Genomic DNA, 21,022 nt, shown 5'->3' with positions numbered 1-21,022 from the left:
AGGCTCATTCATGTCTTCTTGATTACAGAAGCTGAAATCCTGAATTGTTCAGGGACACCTCTAGGAGGGCTATAAATATCTTAAGAGGTCATGGTTTTGAATCACAGTTACATGCACTTGGAGACGAAATGTTCTGTAATATGTTGGTAGGAGACGTGAGAGGCCTGGTGAAGGTGGAGTGTCCTTGTTAACGTTCTCCCTGTGGAGCCCTGTCTTTATTTCGAAGGCTGAGAAGTTCTAAATGAAACTCCTAATGTATATTCTGGGTATTGAGTTCAAATCGGCGCTGAGTATGCTCCTTTCTGAACATTGGAATTTCCTAGTTCCAATTGTAAAGATGTTGACCTGAAACGCTGCCACACGGGTTTCTTTGGTGTCCATCCATAGCCCTCTGTTTGGCCAGAGTTTCTGCGTATTGAAGGATAGCAGCTTTCACCTTTTAGCTGGACGTTTGGATCTGATAAATGATAAATCTCGTTAGCATTTTGAACTGAAGATTATTGGAAAAGAGTCTCTGAACTTTTGCCTGGACTCATCTGAACATATCAGCAGTTTTTTTTTCTTCCGTAGTAGCTGTGTCAGCAATCAGAGGACCAGTTTTGAAGGTCATCTTTATAGGTTTGTGTGAGGTCCACCAGAGTTTTCAAAAACATGCTGTTTACCTTATAAACAGTTTTATGAAAATTTTATAATCTTTTCAGGTTTTTTTTTTTTTTTCAACGATATTTGTTACTGCTTTCTCATCAGAGCTGATGTTACGACTCCGTGACTGTGACAAAGGGCACCAGTCTGCTTGGGTTGGCTGATCTCATACCTTGAACCAAGGGGCTGAAAAGAGGGGACAGGACTTGTGCCTTGTGTGCTCCCTGGCTTGCTTCCCAGCTGCACTCCTGCCTCACACTCAGCTGTGGAAGATGGCAGCTTTGTGCTGTAGACTAGCTTTTTCACCACAACCCTGTCTGTATCATGTCTGGCTTCTTGTCATGCTGTAGCTGGATTGACTGGGATTTGAATGCTATTATCACTCACAGTGGAGGGACTCTTATAGTCAGAGCTCTTGGGGAAATTCAGACCACAGCCGGCAGGTGGTTGAGACACCATTTTTGTTTGCATCCTTCCTCTGGGATCTGCTTAACATTTCCTACACCAGCCAGCAGTGTTTAAGGCTCTGGTCCAACAGCCTGGGGAACAGGAACCAAGATTTCAGCGCCTGTTTCTTAAGTGCTCACTCCACAGGGACTGTTTATCATAGATGCCCAGCCATCAGCAGCCACCTTCATACCAGCCTCCCTTTGGGAATGCTACAGCTGTCTGGAAAGGAGCTAGTACTCTGCACTCTTCCAGCTATAGCTGATGTGTTTACTCTAGGCCATTTGGAAGAAAAGGGCAATTGAGACTTCACTGTGGATTGGATGAGGACCTGTTCGGTAGAGGTAGGGATACTATGATGCCAGAATAATCTAAGACTGAAGACTTCTGGCTTAGCCACAGTAAAGTGATTTCTAAGCATTTTTTCTGCTTCACTCTAGCCCTGGCATCAGTATCATGAATATCCAGGTCTTTCAGATGACCAGTTCTCTACTCTTATGACACATCTAAACACTCAAATGAATGCCTCATGGGAATCTGTTTTTATGTACATTTGTTTATTATCGAAGGTGTGTATTGGAAACTTGAGTATGCCTGGGTGATGAATCTGATTGCTGCAAATGTGGAAGCTCCCATTACATTTGCATTATTGGGGATGTGATTAAATGTGTAGGTACAGTGTCTCAGCACCATGATCAAATGTGATTCCCAAACTGTTGAGAGATGAGTCAACTATAGCATTGCACACTTTTCTCTAGAATCTGAAAGTTTAAGCATTCTATCTAACAGGTGTAAATATTGGAAAATGCAATCATACTCTGTGGCTGTAGCAACAAACAGTGATTGAATTTTCCTCAGTATATTGGCACATGTTTAAAATTTTCTTCAAGTTTTCAACTAGAATGGATCCAAAGAAAAGGTGCATTTGTAAAAGCATTACACAATAACTTCATCAGTTGCTTTAGTACTTCACTCCTTAGATGTGCCTCCAATCTTAGTGCCACCTGCTGAACAAGGCTTCCTTGTGTTGACAGAATCTCCAAATATTTTAGCTGCAGGAATTTTGAAGGCCAAAGCAACAGATGATAGCATATCAAAATTTTTATTTTTGTGGATACTGCAAATCATTCAGCCCAGACTTTGTATTTTATTGCATTTAGTAAATATTGTTTGTGCTCCACCTGGAGGGTTTCCTCCCTTTCTCTCCCAGGTCTGTTGTCATGGTCAGGTTCATGTGTAAACTTGGCCAGGTGATGGTGCCCATTTGGCTGATCAGGCAAGTGCTGGCCTGTCTGTTGCTATGAGGACATTTCATAGAATTAAATCATGACCACATCAGGTGCATGCACAGCTGATTCCATTTGTAATCAGCCAAAGGGAGTGTCTTCTGTAATGAGTGACAATCTAATTACTAGAAGGCTTTTAAGGAGGATTCAGAAGAGGCAGGCTCTCTTCCTGCTTTGAGTGGTGAGTCTCTCCTGTGGAATTCATCCAAATCCTTCACTGGAGTCATCACTCTCCATAGCCTGCGCTGTGGATATTGGACTCTACATTCCCACAGTAATGTGAGACACTTTTATAAATTTTCTATCTACAGATATTTCCTACTGATTTGTTTCTCTAGAGAACTCTAGCTAATTCAGCTTGGTACCAAGAGTGGGGTGGTTCTTAAGAAACAGAATCTTAAAAATGGGTTTTTACAATTGGTTTTCTACTCTGACTGGACTCAGAGGCTCTAAGGACTCTTGATTCCTATAATCAGAATGAAACTGCCAGTCCGTGGGGCGAGTTAGCAAAAGAGATAGTCAAAATATCACCATTGGATTCTTCTGACACTTCGCTCGTATGAAGCCAGGCTGTGGGGGATAATGTTTTTGACATCTTTACGGAGTTTTGTAGAAATAGGAGGTGTAGAGCTATTGGCTGGTTGTTTGTAGATACACTTTACACTGTACACATTAATGAGTGGAAGGGATGGACTTAAGGCTTCAGATGAGAACCTTATGTACCTTATGACAGATGTAAACGTTTCTATGAGGGTAATAAATGTGGGCGAGGCTTCAGTGAGAGATTTGATCTCATCAAACACAATCAAGTCCACACGGAAGAGAGGCCCTACAAATGTGATAAGTGTGGGAAGAATTTCAGCCAGAACTCTGACGTTGTGTGCTATCACCAAGCCCATACAGGAAAAAAAGCCATAGCACTGTAATGAATGTGGGGAGAATTTCAGCTGCATCTCACATTTGGTTCAGCACCAGAGAACCCACACTGTGGAGAAGCCATATGAATGCAGTGCTTGTGGGAAAAGCTTCAGTGGAGTTCTTACCTCATCACACACCAGAAAATTCAAACTGGAGAGAAGCCCTACAAGTGCAATGGGTGTTGGCAAAGCTTTGGTGAAAGGTCAGATTTGATTAAATGCCCAAGAACCCACACAGGAGAGAAGCCCTATGAGTATGTGCAGTGTGGAAAGGGTTTCACCCAGAGCTCCAGCCTCATCGCACGTCAGAGAGAACGACAAGTGAGAAAGCCATGAGATTCTGAGAGAGCAGAGAATGCCGCAGAACCACGAAGCCAGCAGCTTTTGGAGATACAGAAGGGAAAACGCCTCCCAGAGAGCTGGAGAGAGGAAGCTAGCAGATGATGCTGTGTTTGCTATGTGCCCTTCCAGCTGAGAGAGAAACCCTGACTGTGTTCACCAGGTGCTTTTCCACTTAAGAGAGAAACCCTGAACTTTATTGGCCCTCTTGAATCAAGGTATCTTTCCCTGGATGTCTTAGATTGGACATTTCTATAGACTTGCTTTAATTGGGACATTTCCATGACCTAAAAACTGTTAACTTGCAACTTAATAAATTCCCCTTTTTAAAAGCCATTCCATTTCTTGTATATTGCATTCTGGCTGCTAGCAAACTAGAACATCTATAGATATCCATTATTGCCAATATCACAGCATCTCTCACTTGACTGCTGGATTCTGCAGGAAGAATGCACCAAAAATACCAACTTTATGAGGATTAATGACAAAGGTTTTTAGGGTTTCATTAAGACACAGTAGTAAACTGTTTCCAAAAGAGCACTAACGTGGATGGTGCCTCTTGATCCACCAGCTTCCATGTCAAATTGTGTACTTCTGAATTTGCCACTCATTCTGTCTACTAAAGTGGAAATAACCATTGTAATTTAGAATTTACATGGTGGTGTTTAGCTGTTCACAAAGGGATTTAAAATTTCCAGTCCAATTAATGACCCATGGTAGTTGCTGAAGTTGAGGCGACCCAGGTCTTAACTCTAGGTTTGAACTCACATGGCAACACTGAGACAGGCGAGGAGTTCTTAGCCAGCCTGCACCAGCTACCCATATCCTGCTGGATGCAGAACTACTCCATGCAGCTGACCACTCGGGGACGGACCAGGACCTGCTTGCCCAACCCAACCTGGCCAGGAACAGTTCCCGGGATACAGTGGCAGGAGCACTGCTGGGCACTGAGCAGCTCGCAAAGTAGTATGAAAAATATTCCAGTCTTGACTTTAGTTGTCGGCTTTCCTCTGGATCATGTTTATATTATCTGTCAAACAAATAGGGCCCGAGCCAGGGCCTGTCTCAAGAAGGGCTCTGTCTGCTGACATCCGATTGTCCCTGAAGGGCTAGGAGCATCTCTGCAGTGGCCATGTGCACATGGTCCATCTCATTCTGCTTGGGAAGCCACATATGTGCCGCAGCTTTACTCTTAGACATGGCCATGGACATAATTGCAATGTTCTCTCTGCCTGTGTGGGCAGTTCTTCCCCTTGGAGGGGATGTTCTTAGGGTTCTGGTTGTTTTCAGGTCTGGGGAGATGATACCCCTGGGAGATGGGCTGCTTCAGGGCTGTTCCTGCTGCTGACTGTCCGATGTCTTGTTTCCTGCCAGGTTGCCAATTATGGAATGGGAGGACAGTATGAGCCACACTTTGACTTCTCTAGGGTAAGATCACAGGTGCTTCCAGAGGGCCCTGCTCCAACTGGTCTGAGAAGGCTGGAGCTTCCAGGAGCTTCCGCCTCCAGATCAGGCCCCACCTCCTCCCCGGGACAAACCCCTTGTACTGGTTAAAGCCCAGATATGGAGCCTCGGGGCCTGCAGAGCCTAGAGGAGGCTGACTTTTTCTCCCATCCCCAGTTCCGTGTTACCCTTTGCCCTGATTCTGAAGCAAAGGACCTTGCTAGGTCTTTGCAAAAACTGTTCCTGCTTCTTCTTGCCCCTGCAAAGGTTTCCTTGGCAGCCGTGGCCCGTGTTCCAGGCTGATTTATGGAATATATACCGGTTACCTTCCCCTGACCCTTTTGGCCCCGTTCTGTGGGTGGTGGGTGAAATCAGTTGCAAACTTGGGTGAAAGTTGTTGTCTGTTGCAGCGACCTTTTGACAGCGGCCTCAAAACGGAGGGGAATAGGTTAGCGACGTTTCTTAACTATGTAAGTATTGGGTCCAGGTCCACCTGTTCATTCTCACTTAATTTTATAGAGCCATGAGCAAGATGCTTTCAAGCGTTTAGGGACGGGGAATCGTGTGGCCACGTTCTTAAACTACGTGAGTATGATGTGTGCATGGCATGGGCCCTAAAGGGACCCCAGCCGGGCTGATACCACCAGCCTTAGCTTAGCGGTGAGGCCCTCCTGGCCCTCAGCTTCCTCCTTGGCTGGTGTAGAGAGAGCTGGGCTCTGTTGCTGTCCACGTGTTCCCTCCTGCCTCAGGGCTTTCACATCCCTGGCTCCTTTCTGCCGGCCGGGTGCTGGTCTGGACTTTGGGATGGGTGCCCTGGTGGGTTCCCTCCTTGGTAGAGAGCGAGGAGGTAGTCACGAGGTGCTCTTAGATGAAAGCTGCCTTTGCTTCCCAGAGACTCCGTGGTCTGCCCCCTACTTGGCTGCCTCTGCTCCAGCCCCAGGACTCTGGGTTTACAGTCCACGCACAGCAGTTTCCCTCCCCTCTGCTGAGAGTAGTCAGGCATAGCGGCTGTCCAGTAACTTGGAGAAAGATGCCCATATTTGTTTTTTCCCTTCGGTCTTTCGATCACGTTTTACTTGTGTGGTTATTTGATGCTGGTGTCTCTGCTGTGAGCATTTTGGTATGCGAACCTTGTGGCCTAACTTGTGGAGCTTAGAGTCCAAAATGGAAGGCTCTCTTTAAACACTGGAGGGATAATTATTTAGTTACCGTGGTGACAAATTTCTAAGAGGAAGTGGCGCAGCAGACTTTTGGAATCCAGGGTTGGAGGGTTGGACTTCGGAGAAGACATCCCTGGGAGGTCACACACCAGTTCAGTCTTGAAGACTGAATGGAAATAGCTGATGAGGTGTGGTTTCTGGCAGAGGAGAGAGTATATGGAAGCCTGGATGAGGCAAGGAGCTTGGGATGGTGAAAAAAAAAAAAGGTGGTGTGGCTCAGGGGGCCTGCCCCCGTAGAGCGGCTGCAGGAGAGGCTGGAGAGAACAACAGTGCCTTGGGGGTTCCAGAAAAATCTGCATTGGCTCCCCAGGGCCATGGGACACTATCGGGGGTTTTCATCTTACTCATTTAGTGTATGTCTGCCAAGTGCCCTACAGTCTGTCTGGTTTGTGTCCTGTGGAAATATGTTTTAGCTCCAAATTTTATTACATTATAGGCAAAAACTTGCAATGAGCCAGATGAGAAAAAAGTGGTGCTTTGGGCCTGAGTTGGCACATGCTCTGTGGGCTTGAGGGCAGCCTTGCTCCTGTGGAACTTGTGTTCCTTTTAGTTTAGGTCTCACTGTGGGAAATAGCAGGACCTCCGGAGACACCGTACTCTGCCAGCCCACCCATATGGCCCCAGGGAAGCAGCTGTGTGAGAAGGTGGTCTGATTAAGCAGCAGGTCCTTAGAGCCAGGGAAACATTGCTGAGTGCAGGCAGCTCCTGGTCTGGGCTGCAGTGGCTTAAGGTAGGTCCAGGCTAGATGGGGGTTCAAGCAGTGTGGGTTGTGACAGGCATTTTCTGAGTGTAGATTCAGATTGTTCCCATCCAAGGACAGGTGGGGTGTGGGGTCTCCTGCAGGCTGACAGCTTTCGAGTACCCGTGGCGTGGAGCCTGTCCTCCTGAACCATATAGCTTAAGCAGGGCTTTGGCAGGGCAGGGCATGGGGAAGAGCCTTTCTTGGCCAAAAGGGCTGGCCACGGAACCAAACCTCCATGCAGTGCCACTCATGCTCTGCTGGACACGGAGGAGGGTGGGCTGCACACCTTGCTGTGTCCTTTGTGATTTGGTTGCTCTGAGAGAACCTTGGGGTAGAAGGGCCAAACTCTATGCCTTATTTCCCCAGATGAGTGATGTAGAAGCTGGTGGTGCCACCGTCTTCCCTGATCTGGGGGCTGCAATTTGGCCTAAGAAGGTAAGTTCTTGTGCTCCAGAGGTTGAAGCAGGGCTCAGACCTTGTCATGCCCCACGTCCATTCCCTGGCCTGCTTGGCTGTTACTGTAACGGGCCTCTGACCTTCCACCCTGGACTCTGACCTTCCCAGCTTCCATGTGGGGAGAAGGGAAAGGGGTGGGACGTTCCTCAGGGGCAGGTGGATTTCCAACATCCACCCCACCAGGAAGGGTGGGTGCTGTCTCGGGAAACTCCCCTGTCAGTGCCCCCTGTCCGTGGGGAAAGGAGGGTGTTCCCGCTCAGGGATGGGCCCTGGGGCTCTGGGGTCATTCTCAGACTCCACATGGTGCTGGGTGTGTTGTGTGCCATGAGAAAGATTCTGCCTGAGAAGAAGCAAACCCCACTCTCCTCACACGAGATAGCTTTCTTAGGGTTCAGGAAACGGGTGCTAAGGGAATAAATTCCTTTGGTCTCTATCAGTGGCACCTCCAGGGACTTCATCCTAGCTTGTCCCTTCAAGCCCAGTCTCTGAGTTATGTTGTGACAGGCGTTCTCGTCCCCAGGGCACAGCCGTGTTCTGGTACAACCTCCTGCGCAATGGGGAAGGTGACTACCGCACGAGACACGCGGCCTGCCCCGTGCTTGTGGGCTGCAAGTGGGGTGAGTGACTCAGGGGGTGGTGCTGGCTGTGGGGACCTCCGCCGGGGCTGAACTGGGAGATAGCTGCTACCAAATTTTGTAAAAAAGCCAAGGTTTGGAAGGAAGTCTCCCTTCCTGAGGTTTTCTCTGCTGCTCTGACATACAGCTGTCCAGTCAGCCAGTTACGTTCCAGGACAGCTGAGGGCCTGAGGAGGAGCCGCCTGCGTAAGCAGATAGGTCCAGAATGGCTGTCCAGCGGAATGGACTCTGGGAAGGAATCCTGGGAGCATTAGGGGACAGTAGGCTCAGAAAGGGGAGAGTGTGTCCCAGGCAAGGTGAGGGGGTGCCCTACTTCCTGGGATCCCCTTGGTGTGAGGTCTCCTGCCCATGATAACTCCTGTTCGGCTTCATGCCCTAACACTGGGGTCTCCTTTTCTCCCACCTGCTTAGATGACCCTTATCTCTGTTCCCATTGCATCCTGCAGACATGTCTCGTGCCACTAGCAGAGTTACGTGCGATTATCTGCTTACGCATAGGTTTCCCTCAGCAGCTTGTGGTCACCTGCAGGCCTGAACTCGTGCCTTGCTCATGCCTGATTCCCAGGGCCCTGTAGGAGGTCACCACGAAGGGTCATCCGTTTTGGTTTTTGAGATGCCCAGGAGAATAGTAACACACTTCCTTTCTTCCCACAGTCTCCAACAAGTGGTTCCACGAACGAGGACAGGAATTCTTGAGGCCTTGTGGACCAACGGAAGTTGACTGACATCCTTTGCTGCCCTCCCCTCCTGGCCCTACAGCCCACCTTGTCTTCGCGTTCAAGTGTGACAGGCACCTTTGTGTTTTCTGCCCAGCCCGGCAGGTCGTTGGAGGAGTGGCTGTGTGTCTGGAGCAGAGGAAGAGCAGACTGGGGAGTCCTGTTCCCTGCTGACCTGGCCAGCCTCCCTGGCCGGTCTGTGCCATCTCGGGCCCCCAGGGCCAGAGTCGAGCGGCTGCCGCTTAGTCAGCCTGTCCAGCGCCTAGCAAGTTGCCTTTGTACCTCAGATGTTCTCAGTGTGAGATGTTTCAATGAACCAAAGTTCTGGTACCTTGTTTACATGTTTATTTTTATGGCATTTCCATGAATTGCGGCTTTAACCAAAAAATAAAATGTTCCTGCCAAAAGCCTTAAAGAGCCTTAATTAGTTTTTGATTTTTTTTATTCTTCCCAGACTGGGTTGCTTTGGCCAATTTACCATTTTCTGTGTATCATCTCTGCGCAGGCAGAGTCTGAAGAATGAATGCTTTAGCAGAAAGGACCCTAGTTTTAGGTTTTCTAGACCTGGTTTCAGCATTTTCTGACTGACTCATCCAAGCTTGGCTAGCTTTTCTGGAAAGTGAGGGAAATAGTTTCTCCTCTGCCTCCCAGAGAACATACCCTATATGTTTGTGATTGTGATGTTATAACTTGAAATTGCAAGATGTGTACACAGAATTGTGTGTGAGAAGGTGAGCACAAATGCCCGCGTCACTAGCATCTAGGTTAGTAAGAGAACATTTCCAAGTTCGTATCTTAGGAGCCGCTTTTAAGTTCCTGGATAAGTTCCTGGATCACGTTTCCTTCCCTGCCCCTAGCGCTTGGGAGGTGACCGTTGTCTAGTGATCTGTGATAGTCATTCCTTTGTTATCTGTTATGAATCCCTAAGTAAGTAGTTTGGTTTTCTGTAATTTTGAACTTTTTCTAAGTGGAATCAGAGTATGTATTTTTGTGTGTTTGGCTTCTTTTGTTCAGCATGATATTTTAAAGATGTATCCATGTTATGTAGCTGTAATTCATTTTCATTTTTATAGTTCACTCATTTTTGTTGCTGCCTATCATAGCTATAATTGTACACAGTACAGCTAATAAGCTCTTGCAGACATTTGGGTTGGTTTCAGTTTTGAATGTTATGAATAATACTGTGATTAGAATTTTTATGCATGATTCATGAAACACATAGCACACATTTATTTATGTAGATTATATACCTAGGAGTGGAAATGCTCACTAAGTCCTAAAGTAGGTAAATCCTCAGCTTTACTATATTGTGTTTTCCAAAGTGGTTATATGTACTCTCATCAGTAGTAAATAAGAGTTCTTGTTACTCCAACCTCCTCCAATATCTGATAGCATACTTTTGTCATATATTTTAGCTAGCTTGCTGCATATATATTATTACTTCATTTCCACATGATTATTGATGATGTTGAAAGCCTTTTTATATAGCTTTAGGTTTCTTTAAGCATCTGTTCAAGTCTTTTCGTACTGACTCATATGAATTCTTCATGTATTCTGGATGCAAGCTCTCAGTTGTCTATATGTTTTGCAGATATCTTTGGCTGTTTTATGGCTTTTTTTTTTCTTGTTTAGTTATGTCTTTTGTTAAACAGAAGCTGTTAATTTTGATTTCAAGATTTTCAAGCTTTTCCTGTTTTGATTAATACTTTATATGTCTTGTTTAAGAAATTCTTCTCTACCCTAAGATCATGAAGGTATTTCCTATGTTCCCTTCTAAAAGCTTTGTAGTCTTGTCTTTTGCATTTAGGTTTTTAGTCCACCTGAGTTTTATTTTTGTATATATTATGAGATCTACTTGGTATAAAATCCGCTTAAAATTTTTTTGACTGTTTTATTAGGATAGGTTAGGCTTATGCTACCGTAATAACCCTTAAATCTCAGTGGCTTAACACATAAAACTGTCTCATGCATAAATCCTCTGAGTCTAGAGTAACTTCTGGAAGACTTTTCTTCCTAATTTCTACCATCTGATCTCCCTCTAGTGCCTCACGTTGGCAGAACCTAACATGATACCAATTCACAAGGGGATCTGGGAAATTTAGTTTGCAGAGTCACAGCTCCAGCATAACAGTATTGAAGGATGGGCTTGAAAGTGAGAAACCACAGGAAAAAAATGACTGGCAGAAAATTTTCCTGCTTAAGATTCATTGGGCTTAATCAGATCAAAGGGGTCTTTCATCAGTTTTGTAAAATTATGAAGCCATTTTCTTTTTCAATGCTTTTGGTATTCCTTCTGGAACTCTGATTAAATGTAAGTTAGACCTTATGTTCTCCTTGTTGTCTCTTAGCCTGTCTTTTAAGTTCTTTATATATGTACTGTAGTTTTAGATAGTTTTTATAGCTGTCTTTTAGTTTACCAACTCTCTTTTACTAGTTGCATCCAGGAGTTTTTCCTTAAGCACTTTAAAGATGTAAGTTCATTGTTTTCTGGCTCATACCATTTCTGTTGAGAAGTCAGAATTGTGTTGTCTTTTTGTTGCTCCTTCAAAGGTAATGCTCCTTTTCCCCCAGTGGACCCCTCCCTATTGGCTTCTTTTAAGATTTTTCTTTTTGTTTTGGTTTTCAGTAGTTTTACTGTGATACACCTAAGTGAGGGTTTCTTTTTTGTTATTTTCCTTCTTAGAGTTCAGAGCTTCTTGAATTCTTTAGCTGACGTCTTTGATCAGTTTCTTTCTCTCAGCTCTTTCTGGGACTCTGGATGTGAAAACTTTTCACTGTGTTTTATCTAGTCCTCCCTTTTCTGTGTTCATTATCCCTTTCCCCCCTTTTGCTTCAGACTGGATATGTTCTGTTGATCTGTCTCCCAATTCACTTATCTCTTCTGCTGCTAAACCTATCTATTGAATTCTTGTTTCAATTTTTTTTATTTTCAGGTCTAGAATATCTATTTAATTCCTTTTATGAATTCTAATTCTCTGGTGAATTTGTCTTTTGTTTTCTCCATGTTTTTCATGCATTAATGAGTTTCTGTTCTGTGATTTCAGGATTTACATTTTCTGTGGATCTGTTTCTATAGTCTTTTTAAAAATTTTTCCTTTGGTTTCTGGTGTTTTGGTCCCTTCTCTTGGAAAGGCTGGTAGTTTTTGATTGGATGCTGGACATTGTGTGCGACTGTATAGATGCTGTGCATGGTGATAACCTCCTACATAAAGGGCTCATGCTTTCCTCTGTGAGGCAGAGTGGGGATTGATCACCTTAATCCCATAAGCAACTGAACCTATTTGAAGCTGGGTTGTAGCTTTTGTAAGCCTCTGCTTCTGATTTACCCCTGTATGTAGTTCTCTGGAGGTTTTCAAATTAAGAGCCTTTGGTGTCAACTGGGGCTGTCGCCCCTGGAAGTTCCTGAACTGCAATCATTGTATCCTTGACCTTGGCTAAAAAAAATTCATTCTCCTTTTGTGCTGATTTGAAAGGGTATATGTCCCCTAGAAAAGCCATATTTTAATCAAAATCTCATTTTATAAAGGCAGAATAATCCCTGTTCAATACTGTATGTTTGAATCTGTAGTTAGATCATCTCCCTGGAGATGTGATTTAATCACTGATTGTTAAACTGTATTAGGTGACAACATGTCTCCACCCACTGGGGTGGGTCTTGATAAGTTTCTGGAATGCTATAAAAGAGGAAACATTTTGGAGAATAAAAGAGATTCGGAGAGAACAGAGAATGCTGCAACACCATGAAGCAGAGAGTCCGCTAAGCCAGCAACCTTTGGAGATGAAGAAGGAAAATGCCTCCTGGGGAGCTTCATGAAACCGGAAGGCAGGAGAGAAAAGCTAGCAGATAACACCATGTTCGCCATGTGCCCTTCCAGCTGAGAGAGAGGCCCTGACTGTGTTCGCCATGTGCCTTCTCACTTGAGAGAGAAACCTTGAACTTCATCGGCCTTCTTGAACCAAGGTATCTTTCTCTGGATGCCTTCGATTGGACATTTCTATAGACTTGTTTTAATTGGGACATTTTCTTGGCCTTAGAACTGTAAAGCAATTTATTAAATTCCCCTTTTAAAAAGCCATTCCGTTTCTGGTATATTGTATTCCAGCAGCTAGCAAAGTAGAACACCTTTCCAGAATTTTTCTGGAAAGCCTCAACCTTCCATTCTGCACAGCCTTAGAATTCAGCAGAATGCCTTAATGGGTAAACAAGCTCATTGTTGGGCTAAGTTCTATTCCCTTCCATCCAAATCAATATTCTGACAGACTAAAGTTTAATTTTTTTCTTTCAATGCCCCTGGAGACCTCCCAAAACTCTACTGGTTTCTCTGTCTCTTAGTAGTTACCCATTGCCTGAATACTTTATGTGGCTCCTCAGTCTCTTGCTCCATGCCTAGAATCAGCAAATTTACTGAGGATATAAAAGAGAATTCAGAATTTCGGCTTACCAACCTGAAATCCATCCTTTCCTAGGATTATGATACTCAAGTACTTTTTTGTTTTAGCAGTTGTTGATGTTTTCGAGCAGATTAAAAAAAAATTTATCCAGCTTTCACGATTGTTTTTGGCATGAAAGTTGGTCTACCATAAGGTACTCCTCTTGGCTGGAAGTGGAAGTATCCCATCCACTGATTTCTTTTTAATCTTTTTTTTTAAATAAAATATAGATACCAAAAACCTTGTTGTTGTTGTTTTTAATATTTTTATTGAGAAATCTTCACACACATACAGCCATATGTGGTATATAATCAGTGGCTCACAGTATTATCACATAGTTGTGTATTCATCACCATGATCATTTTTAGAACATTTGCATTACTCCAGAAAAAGAAATAAAAATGAAAAAAGAAAAAACCCATACATCCCATACTCCTTACCTCTCCTTCTCACTGACCACTAGTATTTCAGTTTACCCAATTTTTTTTACCCTTTATCCCCCACATTATTTATTTCTTTATTTTTAAATTTTTTAGCCTCATTTTTTTTTCTCATCTGTCCATACCCTGGATAAAAGGAGCATCAGACAAAAGGGAAAACCTTGTTTTTTTGTATCTTCCTTTGTTATCAGGCGTAACAAGATGTTCCATGTTCATCTTGAATATGTCCTGCATCAAACATGGGATTAGTCACTTTCTAAATAGCCCTAGGAATTGCTATTTCAAGACTGACAGCTGGGTGCTAGAGATTTTCATTCTTTTAGGTTTCTAGATGTTTTCAGTGGAAAGTTGAGAAATACTTTTTTTTTTTTTTTACAATAAAATCGCTTATGAATTCATAGTAAGCCTTCCCATTTAAATTCAGGATTACAGTGTTTTAATTTAACCTTTATGTAAAAAGGTTATATCCTTTTTTCACCAAGAATCGTGGTTATCAAGGGGATGATAGAATATCCAATAACTTTCTATCGCTTTAGACACAACCTCAGAATAGCAGCACTACTACTAATACCACCAGCACTAAGACAACTGAAAACAGTAAAAATAATTTGGCATCTACTTCTCTTTCACCACTGAAAAATACAGCTGTGCTAAATCTACATTGTCAGATCATAAGTCATTACATACTATATTCCCTTTTAACCCTCATTTGATCTTAATTGTGTAAGTAACTATATATTTAATGTTCCCCATCAATTCTATTAATGTTTCTAGTCATTTTTGTTGTCTGGACCTCATTCTCTACTGGATTCATCAGAAAGCTCTAGAACATTATTCCTTGAGATCTTGTATAGTGATTATAGTTTGGGCTTCTTCTACTTAAAGATCAGTTTTGCTGGATATAAAAATCTTTGTTTTACATTTTCTTTCCTTGAATGGTTCACGATGGCTTTCCTAACTTCACTTCCTCTTCTGTAGTTTTATGTAGTGTTCAAAAATATGGTGGCTTGCTTTCTGAGATCTCGGGGTGCTGTTTACCTCCCCTACTTGTATCTGAACCTCCTCTTTCTTGGTCTCTATTGTCTCTTACCTGCTCGATTTTTAAAATCTCCCTTATTGATGAATTAAATAAATTCACAATAAGATTCACCAATTTTAAATATACAGTTTGGGAGATTTGGAAAGTATATACAGCCATGTACCCAGCGTGCAATCAAGATACACAGTAATATCCATCACTCCAAAAAGTTCCTTCATGCCTCTTAGCAGTCACTGTCTTACCTTTGTCCCTGGCAACCACTGATCTGTCATTAGAGTTATGTTTGTTTTTTAGAATGCCATGTCTAAAAATTCCATATTGTATGTATTTCTTGGGGGTGGGGATGGTAGTGCAGTCTGGCTTCTTTCACTAAGCATGAATAGTTTGAGATTGACCCATTTTGCATGCGTCTGTAATTCATTCCCTTTTATTGCTCGTCAATATTCCACTGTTTGCATATACCATACTTTGTTTATCCTCTTACCCACTGATGGATACTTGGGTAGTTTCCAGTTTCTGGCTACTATGAACATTCGTGTAAAAATCTCTGTGTGGACATATATGTTCATTTCTCTTGGGTAACTACCCAGGAGTGGAATGGCTGATGACTGGTAGGTATAATTTAACTTTTTAAGAAACTGCCAAACTGTTTTCCAGGTGTTTTACCATTTTACATACTCACCCACTGTGTATGAGAACTCTAGTTCTACATTATTGCCAACGCTTGATATTGTAGGCTTTTTAACTTTAGATATTTTAACATATAATGTTTAACATATACATATAACATGTGTATAGAGTTATGTTATTGTGGTTTTGATTTGCATTTCCCTAATGACTAACCATGTTGAATGTCTGTGTGCTTATTTGGTGTACATATATCTTCTTTGGTGGAGTGTCTATTCACATTTGTTTGCCCATTTGAAAAATTGTGTTTTATTATCATTTGGGTTTTGAAAAGTTATTATACATTCTGTGTACAAGTCATATATCAGATATGTCATTTGCGATCACTTTCTTCTAGTCTATTATTTGTTGCTTCCTATGAAACGGAGCTTGAACGATATTAAGGAATGATAAAGAAAGAAAGAAGGAAAGAAGGAAAGAAGGAAAGAAAGAAAGAGAAAGAAAGAGAGAGACAGATGGGTTCAGGGGGTCTGAAGCTTAGCCATAACAGACAACAGACAACTTTATTCTTAACTAGTTCCTGCTTATATACTGCAGGGTTTAGGTGACTAAAAGCATGCATACATTTCATGAAAAAACAGAGTGCCTACTTATCAGTGTATTGCTCCCTGCATACAAGAGATAGCTAACAAGATCTTGGGGCTTAAGAAAAAACAAACATTATCTCCCTCTCGGACTGTCCTCCAATTAAGCAGATAGCAGTCTCCACAGTTTACTGCCGACGCCATTCTGAAGCCAGTTGTGCCCAATAAATTCTGCAGGTTTTCCATTAACCCTGCCTCCTACAATTATTTGTCTTTTCATTATTTTATCTTTCAAAAAGCAGTTTTTAATGTTACTGAAGTCCAACTTATCAAATTTTCTTCCCCGGATCATATTTTTTATTTCAAATCTAAGAACTACTTGCCTAAAACAAGGCCACAAAATTTTTATCTTATGTTTCTTGCAGATGTTTTATACTTTTAGATTTGGTTTTGAATTCAAGATATTCATTTCGAATTATTTTTGTATATGGCTTGAGGCTCAAATTTTGTTTTTGTTTTTGGCATATAATAATATAGTGTAATATCACATCACTTCACATCACAACACAACACAACACAACGTAATATAGGACAGGGCAAGGCAATATAAATTTCCCCAGCATTTGTTGTGAAGACTATCCTTTCTCCACTGAATTACCTTTGTTCTTTTGTTGAAAATTATCCTATATGTGTAAGTCTCTTTCTAGACTCTCTATTGAGTTCTATTGATCTATATATCAGTACTTTCACCAATATCACACTATTTTGACTTCTCTAGCTTTATGATATGTCTTGAAATCAGGAATTGCAAGTTCTCCAATTTTGTTCTTATTTTTCAAAGTTGATTTGACTGTATAAGAACGTTAGTAGTTTCACATGAATTTTAGAATCAGATTGTCAATTTCTACCAAAAAGAATGTCTGCTGGGAATTTGATTGGAATTATCTTGAATATTTTGATGAATTTGGGAGAGAATTGACATCTTAATAATGTTGACTCTTCTGATCCATGAACATAGTATAGTTCTCCACTTATTTAGGCCTTCTTTACTTTTTCTTAACAATGTTTTATGATTTTTGCTTAATACCACCTTGTATATATTTTGTGTAATTTATTCCTAAATATTTTATATTTTCAATACTTCTTTCAATGATATTTTTAAAATTTCAATTTTTAACGTTTATTGCTAGTATATAGAAGTACAGTTTATATATATATTGTTCTTGTATTTTGCAACCTTGCCAACCCCACTTATTGGTTCTAGTAGCATATTTTAGATTCCATAGGATTTTCTATCAAGGCAAGCATGCCATCTGTGATTATAGATAGTTTTACTTCTCCTTTTTCAATCTGGATGCCTTTTATATCTTTTCCTTTTCTTATTTTACTGGCTAGAATCTCCAGTAGAGTGCTGAAGATAAGTGGTAAAAATATACATCTCTGCCTTTTTCCTGATCTAAGATGGGAAGTATTTGGTATTTCATCATGAGGTATAATGTTTTGTATGGTGGTTTATTTTTGTTTTTGTTTTTTCTGTAGATATCCATCAACAAATTGAGGAAGTTCCTGTCTATTCCAAGTTTACTGAGAATTTTTATCAAGAACAACTTTTGATTTGTCAAATGCTTTTTTTGCATTTATTGAGTTGATGTGTTTTTTCTTTCTTTCTTTTTTTTTTTTTTCTGTATGGGCAGGCACCAGGAATCAAACCTGAGTCTCTGGCATGACAGGTGAGAACCCTACCTACTGAGCCACCATGGCCCGTCCTGTTTTTTTTTCTTTTTTAGTTTGTTAATATGGTGATTTACAATGATTTTTGAATGTTAAACCAACTTCTTATTCCTAAGATAAACTCCATTTGGCCATGATGTGTTGTCCTTTGCATCTATGTACATGAAAGATATTGGTATGTACTTTTGGATGTTGCGTGTGTATGTATGTATGTGTTATTGTCTGGCTTTTCTTTTTTTAATCCTACTATTATTCTTTTTTAACAAATGGCCCCAGGGATAGGGGACCAAGGCAAGGGAGAGCAGGAGAAGCAAAGCCCCAGCCCCACAACCCCTCCCCACCCACCCCTTATTGTCTGATTTTGATATCAAAGTAATCAAAATGGCCTAATAGACTGAGTAGGGAATTATTCCCTTTTCCTCAGTTTTCTGGAATAATTTACATTAGAATTGGTATTATTTTTTCTTTAAGTGTTCAGTAGAATTCACTAGCAAAGCCATCTGGATGTGGACTTGTCTTTATGGGAAGGTTTCTAACTACAAATTCGGTATCATTAATAGAATTTATTTCTACTTGAGTGAGTTTTGATAGTTTAAGTCTTTCAGGGAATTTTTCTATTTAAGTTGTCAAGTGTATTGGCATAAAGTTGTTCCTAATATTCTCTTATTCTTTTACTAACTGTAGAAACTATAGGGTTGTCCCTTCATTCCTGATATTGGTAATTTTGCATATTTTCTCTGACTCTGTTTTTCCTGTTTAAGTTTGTTGGTTTTATTGATTTTCTCAAAGAATTAGCTTTTGGTTTCGTGGATTTTCCTCTAATATTTTTTGTTCTATTTATTGATTTCCACACTGATCTCTGTTATTGACTTTCTTCCTCTTATTCTAGGTTTATTAGACTTACTTTTTTTTAATATTTTTGACAAAACAAATACAAACACTGACATTCTTAACATACAAACATTCCATACATGGTGTATAATCAATGGCTTACTATATCATCATAGAGCAGTATATTCAACACCATGATCATTCTCTAGAACATTTGCATTACTCCAGAAAAAGAAACGAAAAGAAAAAAATCATAATACCATACCCTCCACCCCTGCCCCTCACTGACCACCAGTATTTCCATCTACCCAATATATTTTAACCCTTGTTCCCCCTATTATTTGTTTATTCTTTTATTCATATTGTTTACTCATCTGTCTATACTGTAGATAAAGGGAACATCAGAACACAAGGTTTTCACAATCACAGAGTCACACTGTAAACATATCTTTATACAGTCATCTTCAAGAAATAAGGCTGTTGAAGAACTTTCATTCTTTTTTATTTTCTTGACAATGATCTTTGATGCACAAAAGTGTTTAACTTTGAGGAGTTCCCATTTATCTATTTCTTTCTTCAATGCTCATCCTTTAGGTGTAAGACCTAGGAAACCACTTCCTATTACAAGTTTTATAAGAGATTTCCTATCTTTTTTTTATAAAAGTTTTATGGTCTTAGGTCTAATGTTTAGGTCTTTGATCTATTTTGAGTTAATTTTTATATAAGGTGTGAGATATGGATCCTCTTTTATTCTTTTGCACAGGGATATCCAGTTCTCCAGGCACCATTTATTGAAGAGACTGTTCTGTCCCAGGTGAGTTGGCTTGATTGCCTTATCAAAGATCAATTGTCCATAGATGAGAGGGTCTCTATCTGTACACTCGAGTTAATCCCATTGGTCAGCATATCTATCTTTATGCCAGTACCATGCTGTTTTGACCACTGTAGTTTCGTAATATGCCTTAAAGTCAGGTATGGTGAGACCTCCAACTTCATTTTTCTTTTTCAAGATTTTTTGCTATTTGGGGGACCCTGCCCTTCCAAATAAATTTGGTTATTGGTTTTTCTGTTTCTGCAAGGTAAGTTTTTGAGATTTTAATTGGTATTGCATTGACTCTATAAATCAATTTGGGTAGCATTGACATCTTTTTTTTTTATTAATTAAAGAAAAAAAAGAAATTAACACAACATTTAGAAACCATTCCATTCTACATATGCAATCAGTAATTCTTAACATCATCACATAGATGCATGATCATCATTTCTTAGTACATTTGCATCGATTTAGGAAAAGAACTAGCAAAACAACAGAAAAAGATATAGAATGTTAATATAGAGAAAAAAATAATAATAATAAAAAAAAGAAAAGGAAAAAGAAAAAAACAAAAGACACAAACAAACAAACAAAAAAACTATAGCTCAGATGCAGCTTCATTCAGTGTTTTAACATAATTATATTACAATTAGGTATTATTGTGCTGTCCATTTTTGAGTTTTCCTATCTAGTCCTGTTGCACAGTCTGTATCCCTTCAGCTCCAATTACCCATTATCTTACCCTGTTTCTAACTCCTGCTGGTCTCTGTTACCAGTGACATATTCCAAGTTTATTCTCAAATGCCGGTTCACATCAGTGGGACCATACAGTATTTGTCCTTCAGTTTTTGGCTAGACTCACTCAGCATAATGTTCTCTAGGTCCATCCATGTTATTACATGCTTCATAAGTTTATTCTGTCTTAAAGCTGCATAATATTCCATCGTATGTATATACCACAGTTTGTTTAGCCACTCGTCTGTTGATGGACATTTTGGCTGTTTCCATCTCTTTGCAATTGTAAATAATGCTGCTATAAACATTGGTGTGCAAATGTCTGTTTGTGTCTTTACCCTTAATTCCTTTGAGTAGATACCTAGCAATGGTATTGCTGGGTTGTATGACAATTCTATATTCAGTTTTTTGAGGAACCGCCAAACTGCCTTCCACAGTGGTTGCACCATTTGACATTCCCACCAACAGTGGATAAGTGTGCCTCTTTCTCTGCATCCTCTCCAGCACTTGTCATTTTCTGTTTTGTTGATAATGGCCATTCTGGTGGGTGTGAGATGATATCTCATTGTGGTTTTGATTTGCATTTCTCTAATGGCCAGGGACATTGAGCATCTCTTCATGTGCCTTTTGGCCATTTGTATTTCCTCTTCTGAGAGGTGTCTGTTCAAGTCTTTTCCCCATTTTGTAATTGGGTTGTCTGTCTTTTTGTTGTTGAGTTGGACAATCTCTTGATAAATTCTGGATACTAGACCTTTATCTGATATGTCATTTCCAAATATTGTCTCCCATTGTGTAGGCTGTCTTTCTACTTTCTTGATGAAGTTCTTTGATGCACAGAAGTGTTTAATTTTGAGGAGCTCCCATTTATTGCTTTCTTTCTTCAGTGCTCTTACTTTAGGTGTGAGGTCCATAAAACCGCCTCCAATTGTAAGTTTCATAAGATATCT

General features: G+C 40.9%; 1 protein-coding gene across 3 annotated transcripts in view; it reads left to right on the top strand.

Annotated features, from left to right (window-relative positions):
- The window catches only part of P4HA2 (prolyl 4-hydroxylase subunit alpha 2), a 63,205-nt gene extending 49,702 nt beyond the window's left edge, over positions 1-13,503 (top strand). Inside the window, exons 11-16 of one of the 3 annotated variants that reach the window (XM_077138389.1) lie at positions 5,006-5,059; positions 5,485-5,544; positions 5,594-5,659; positions 7,403-7,471; positions 8,013-8,109; positions 8,782-13,503. In XM_077138389.1, the coding sequence (XP_076994504.1) occupies positions 5,006-5,059; positions 5,485-5,544; positions 5,594-5,659; positions 7,403-7,471; positions 8,013-8,109; positions 8,782-8,852 (417 nt within the window). In that variant the 3' untranslated portion in view covers positions 8,853-13,503. The remainder of the gene's footprint in view (positions 1-5,005; positions 5,060-5,484; positions 5,545-5,593; positions 5,660-7,402; positions 7,472-8,012; positions 8,110-8,781) is intronic. The other 2 variants (XM_077138388.1, XM_077138387.1) reach the window with 2 other exon arrangements.
- The last annotated feature ends 7,519 nt before the right edge of the window (positions 13,504-21,022 follow it).

The sequence above is a fragment of the Tamandua tetradactyla genome, chromosome 20 (genome assembly GCF_023851605.1).
Source record: "Tamandua tetradactyla isolate mTamTet1 chromosome 20, mTamTet1.pri, whole genome shotgun sequence".
Classification (NCBI taxonomy): Eukaryota; Metazoa; Chordata; class Mammalia; order Pilosa; family Myrmecophagidae; genus Tamandua; species Tamandua tetradactyla.
Note: the sequence above shows the minus strand (reverse complement) of the source record. Positions and strands in the feature narration are given on the sequence as shown.